The 5,703-nt window shown below is 45.1% G+C and overlaps 1 protein-coding gene across 2 annotated transcripts; it reads left to right on the plus strand.

The window, feature by feature from the left end:
* Positions 1-242: 242 nt before the first annotated feature.
* On the plus strand, positions 243-5,468 carry LOC119303061 (E3 ubiquitin protein ligase DRIP2-like). Of its 2 annotated transcripts, XM_037580152.1 has the most exons (8): positions 243-763; positions 1,620-1,719; positions 2,725-3,052; positions 3,218-3,645; positions 3,758-3,808; positions 4,074-4,146; positions 4,266-4,303; positions 4,813-4,955. In XM_037580152.1, the coding sequence occupies exons 1-8, from the start codon at positions 379-381 to the stop codon at positions 4,820-4,822; spliced, it is 1,413 nt and encodes a 470-aa protein (XP_037436049.1). In that variant the 5' UTR covers positions 243-378; the 3' UTR covers positions 4,823-4,955. The 2 variants fall into 2 exon arrangements, with proteins under 2 accessions (XP_037436049.1, XP_037436048.1); XM_037580151.1 differs by lacking the exon at positions 4,266-4,303 and having other exon boundaries at positions 248-763; positions 4,813-5,468.
* The last annotated feature ends 235 nt before the right edge of the window (positions 5,469-5,703 follow it).

Below are 5,703 nucleotides of genomic sequence, written 5' to 3' on the forward strand. Positions count from 1 at the left end.
CCCGGAACAGAAACCACGCTGCTGCCCACTGTTTTTTGCACGCGCGTACGTGAAGAGACCAACCATGAACCGAGATCGCATCCGCATCCACATCGGCCGCACAAAAAGCGCATACTATCACCAATCTTCAGCAGCAAGACGGAACAATCGGAGGCGAGGAGAGCAGCACGAACGATAGACGACGCGCCAGCCCAGCTGGGACGACACGTTAACGAACCCCGCTTTCTTTTTTTCCTTTTTCTCCCTCCCTTTTGCCTGTCTTGGTCGCTCTCGGCCTCGCATCCTTTCTCCGCCTCCCTCAGCCCCCCTCGATCTCTCCTCCCCTCCCTTCCACCATCCCGCAACGACCATCGACGACCCATGCGCCGCTAGCCAGCCATGCAGCCACACCCGGACCCCGCCTCGCCCCCGCCCCCGCGCCCGCGCCAGGACGACGAGGACGACACCCCGCCGCCCCCGCCGGACCCCATGCCCACGGAGGAGGCGGCGCCCGAGCCCAACCCGGATGCGGAGGAGGCCAAGGACGCGCCCGCGGAGGTGGAGGAGGCGGTGGACCGGGAGGAGGAGGAGGAGGAGGCCAAGGACGGGCACGAGCAGGAGGAGGGGGAGAGGAGGGGCAGGGGGCGGAAGCGAGGGAGGCGGCCCGGCGCGCCCAGGGGCCTCGTCATGGTGAAGCGGGAGCTGCTCGCCCGCTGCATGACGTGCCCGCTCTGCAACCGCCTCCTCCGCGACGCCACCACCGTCTCCGAGTGCCTCCACACATGTGAGCCACCAAATTCTCCTCCCCTTCCGCCTCCCTCCCTCCTCCTCTGCCTCCGCCGCGCCACGATTCTCCCCGACGTCCCTGATCTGGCCAGCGCGTACGGCGCATCCAGCGCGTACGTCCCTGATCTGGCCGTCCGCTCCGGCGCGTTGACGCCTCGCGCGCGCTGGGATTTCGCTTAATTTACTACAGCTTGCAGGGCCTGCCTCCCACCCCACGTCGCATGAGTCGTCGTCGTCGCCCGCTCTGTTTTACGTGGCCTCTGCTTCTGTTCATCGGTCATCGATCTGCATGGATGCTATGCCAATCCTAAACCTGCCGCGCCCAGGATCCCTGCCACTCCTTCACCCAGTTTGAGTGCTTGCCATGATGCCTCATTCATGACCAAGACTTGATTAGCCATTATTTATTGTCGACACTCCTGAAATGCTTCTGCTATTCGTCCATCTAGACTCTCTGTTTCATTACCTTACGTCTCTGCCTATTCTGGGGCTAACTAGAAATAACTGACGCCTACTCAGCATGGAAGTTATCACACTGTCACCCCATACGATCTCGATCTCGATCTCGGAGTTGCTTCTGCAGCATTTCTGTTGTTTCTTCTTTCCTAGGTAACCGTGATGCTTCTTTTCATTGTTTATTCCACGGTACTTCCTCCGTAAAGAAATATAAACGCTCTTATATTTCTTTACAGAGGGAGTATGTTCTACAGATAGGTGTCTGACCCTATCATTAACTGTTGAGCTGAGTGTACAACAGTAGTGGGAAGCTATGTTTCCTCTATTTACTTCACTTGTTACTGAATTTATCTTACTCTGTTCATTATTTCAGAGCTCTAATTTTGTATTTGATGCAGTTTGTAGAAAGTGTATATACAAGAAGTTTAATGACGAGGAGGTAGAGTCCTGCCCAGTATGTGACATTGATCTTGGCTGCACTCCAGTCGAGAAGCTCAGGTATGCTTATGCTTACGACCATGTACTCCATTGTTTCCACTTTGTGCGCGGTACTGTCAGTTTTCACCTTATTGTTAGCTTTTCTGGATATTTTTGTTATTGTAAAATAACTTTGCAGTAGTTAGTACTACATGTAGAACTCATTAGCTCAGTTCAATTTTTTGCTACCAAAGTTTGAACACAATAGGAGGTAACACACTGGAATAAAGTGTACAAATGTTGCAACCTGCCCTGGAACTTAGTAACGATCTGCGTAAATGCGGTGAACACATAGATTTTTAAGGCCCCTCGCATCTTAGAATTGTCGGCAACACAGCCACAACTTTATATGAATGCTGTAATACACCAATACTGTTTGCTTCAGTTGTATGCTATCTAGTTTCTACGCTGATGATACTGCAATTTGAAATCATAAGGGCCTATTTCAGCGGTAGGCTGTTGTGTTTCTGATTGGCTACACTTGTTGCCTTTTATACAGACTAGGGTTTTTGTGCCTAAACTCTTCCAACCTGAATAAAGATTGGGTCTTGGGCCCTTCGGGATAAGTAATTTGAAACAGAGATTCCCACTTGTCATAATACTCTAAAAGAAAGTGTGCTCTGTTTCTTGTTTTGCTGCGGTGTCTTTTTCAGTGCTTTGATGCCGATTTTCTCCCTCTCACTTGACTATATTGGACTATTGGTAGCCTGTGAAAGTGTTGGTTGATGTCAAGTTCATTCATGGCCTGCGAAAACAGTCCGTTTGTCATACTCATAGTTTTCCTGTTAAAACAAGCTGTTATATTTACCATAATATACACCTAAATAGTTTTGCAAAGACCCTAATAGTATGCCAATCTTGATGTTCCGTGATTCCAGTCTGCAGTACCCGCTGTGGGAGTGTGTGGTGGTGTGCGTGTGGGTGCTTACATTGTACTTAGTGTTTCTAAAAAAGACCCTAACAGTATTTTTCTTCTTCTAATATATGTATTCCTTATACTTGTATTTGCACATTTCCTGTATTCAGAGCTGACCACAGTCTGCAAGATGTAAGATCCAAAATCTTCCCCTTCAAAAGAAAGAAGATTAAGGCTGAAGATGTTGCATCTCCTGATTCACCTCCTAATAAAAGGAAAGAGAGATCCATCTCTTCATTAGTGGTCCATACACCTAGATTAACACCGACAGGATCGACTGGACGGCGGACAAAGGTAGTTACCAGGAAAGCTGCTGCTGCCTTGCACAGCCTTGGTCCTACCGTTGACAATCCTGTGAAAAAGGAAAACAGTGACAAGAGTGCTCATAGCTCAAGCTTGCCTGCTAATTTGGGCAAAGTGCCAAAAACAAAGAGACAGGTAAACAAACGACACATTAGCATCTTCATGCTAGTTGCGTTAGTTTTTTTAGAAAATAGTTGCATTGGAGTTAGCTGTGGAATGTGCACCGTGTTCTCAAAACAACAATTGGTATTAGCTAGAAGACTGTACACCTCTGCAGTAACTTGAACCTTTTTTGTCCAGATATTGTCAAATGCGGAGGAGGCATCTAACTATTCCAGCAATAAAGATACTGAAGATGATAGTAAGGACATGGCAGATAATGCTGAGCTCTGGAGACCTTTAAATTGTTTGGTCGAAGCTGCAAACAGGACAAAATCCTTTAGGTCGAGTTTACAAGGTTCAGGTGTTAAAAGAGAGCAGCTTAATGGTTCTCCCAGTAGCACAAATGGTATAAAAAACCCAAAAGAGCATCCGAAGAGACCCAAAACTGAGGATGATAAGAAAGATGCTCCAGTTCCACCAGTGACGCTAAAAAGGAAATTTAAAGGGGCTGGGCGGAGAAGGAGTGGACTTCGAGCTGCAGCCGATGGGGACCCTGATGGGGCACTTATGCAGAACGAAAAGAGATTCAACTGCATATGGTTTTCGTTGGTTGCCTCACTCGAACAGTAAGCATAATCAGTTTATCACACTGTCATAGCATCACTTTGTTTAAATTCAGAAGAAGCAACAACTCGTACATGTTTGTATCTTATCTTCCTGTGCCACTATATTTGTCAGGAAAGGAGACTCGCCTCTACCACAGATACCTTCACACTATTTGCGAATAAAGTAAGCTTGTATTTCTACCCTGTTTTTTGTAAATCTGACGTTAACAAGTCTTGTTTAAATTTACAAGCTGGGTTATCAGTAGATAAATGATAAATAAGACAAACCTCAGTAACCTTTTTTCGCCATGTCTTGAAATGTTGATCGCTTCACATTGAAATCAGATGTTAACCTTTTAAACAGCACCATAAGCATGCGTTTGTGTTATTTCTCAACTATATCCCTGTGAGAGTTCCCTGTGGCTAATGCACTAACTGTTTTACATCAGAGATGCAAATATACCTGCTTCATCTATCCAAAAGTACCTTGTGCAGAAACTCAGTCTCCCAAGTGAGTCCGAGGTAAGAGCAACATGTGTGCCATATATGATGCATAAATTACTGTTTTATGCACAGCTGGATATTTTTTGTATAAATGACTGGGATTTGAAATATAAGTTTCTTTTCTTGTCTGGATGTAGGAGAGTGATCTCATTTCTGCTATCTGTTCTCCAATATGGTTCGCTTCTTGCCATTTGAACAGTAAAGCACACTTATCAAAATTCATGTTATATTGATAACGGGGAGTAAAATTCATATAGCTTGAGTCTGCCGTCTAGGTGTTTTGATGAAATATGCCGAGCAATAATAAAACTTGAAACTTTGCTTGAACTTTTTTTGAAACTGTCGGCTTTCATATGCTCATCACACATTACCATGCAATAGTTTCACTGCATATTATATTTTTCACTCTCATAATAGTAAACCAAGCCTAGCTCAGTTAGTGGATGTAGAGTCCCACCACCTAATAGTTTGAATTCGCGGCATGTGCTTACTTACTAAAAGAACATGTAGTTCCTCCTACATGCTGCTTATATCTTTTTCATAAAAAATATATGTAACATCTGGCTCTCAAGAACATTTTGCACAAGGATATATCAGGCCAATTTTTTTGAACAAGCCATGCCCCTGTAAGCACAACTGGTCATGTTCGCTCATATGAATAGTACTTAATCTTCATATTTACAGGTGGAAATAAATTGCTGCGGGCAGCCAGTGAACCCTACACAACCTCTGCGCAATTTAGTAGAGTTGTGGCTGAGGGGGCGATCAGCACAGGCAACACAGGCCATTGTAGGCTCCCCCGCGGAAGAGTTTGTGATGGTGCTAAATTATGGACGGCCAAAGCCCATGGAACCTTTGAGTGCACAGTAATGATTCAACCCATTTCCTTTTGAAAGGTGGGGTCTTTTCTGCCATAGCCAGCCATTTGCTGGGCCGATGGAAGAGGTTGTCGAAAGATGAAGTCCCCGTTGGTACACAACGTCGCGATGTGACTGGCTCCCTCGACAGCCAACCCTCGTCGACATATTCATGTATTCATTCATGTTGGTAGGTGTTGTTGTTCTTCGATTCCATTATGACATATTTTTTTCTTATTTATTATACACCAAAGATAGATGAAAAATGATCTTTAGATTGGATATAAAGAGAGGGAACGGTCTCAACCATTGATGCTTCTGATTGTAAGAGGTGACTATGACTATGAGTGGATTGAAAATTGCCATTTGGTTGTGTCATGACTTGTTGTAGCACGACATGTATTTAATGGGTACTCCTAAAGAAGACCTGCATGGAATTAAATGCTGTTATAAAGATGTAAGGTCGAATTGGTACTGGTGTTATGTTGGATTGTACAATGTTTGTCTTCCTAGCTTTACAGTATCTCGAGAGGCCAGACAAGTCAACTCTTATCCTGAACCATGTTTGTTTTCGAGGGCAGTATCCTGAATCATATAGATGTGCTACTTTTATTTCTTTCTGAGAAATCTATAGCATAGTTTATGCATTGTTCAAGGGAAACCAATAGCATGGAAGCGGAGTGCAGGAAAAAGCTAAACTAATGCAACAAAATAAAGT

This window comes from Triticum dicoccoides, chromosome 5A, assembly GCF_002162155.2.
Source record: "Triticum dicoccoides isolate Atlit2015 ecotype Zavitan chromosome 5A, WEW_v2.0, whole genome shotgun sequence".
NCBI lineage: Eukaryota > Viridiplantae > Streptophyta > Magnoliopsida > Poales > Poaceae > Triticum > Triticum dicoccoides.

Excerpts from the sequence above, each read along its gene's own strand:
- LOC119303061 (XM_037580151.1), top strand. The coding sequence starts at position 379 with ATGCAGCCACACCCGGACCCCGCCTCGCCCCCGCCCCCGCGCCCGCGC. Across the intron at positions 1,720-2,724 it reads ACTCCAGTCGAGAAGCTCAG|AGCTGACCACAGTCTGCAAG; the intron begins GTATGCTTATGC and ends TCCTGTATTCAG. Across the intron at positions 3,053-3,217 it reads TGCCAAAAACAAAGAGACAG|ATATTGTCAAATGCGGAGGA; the intron begins GTAAACAAACGA and ends TTTTTTGTCCAG.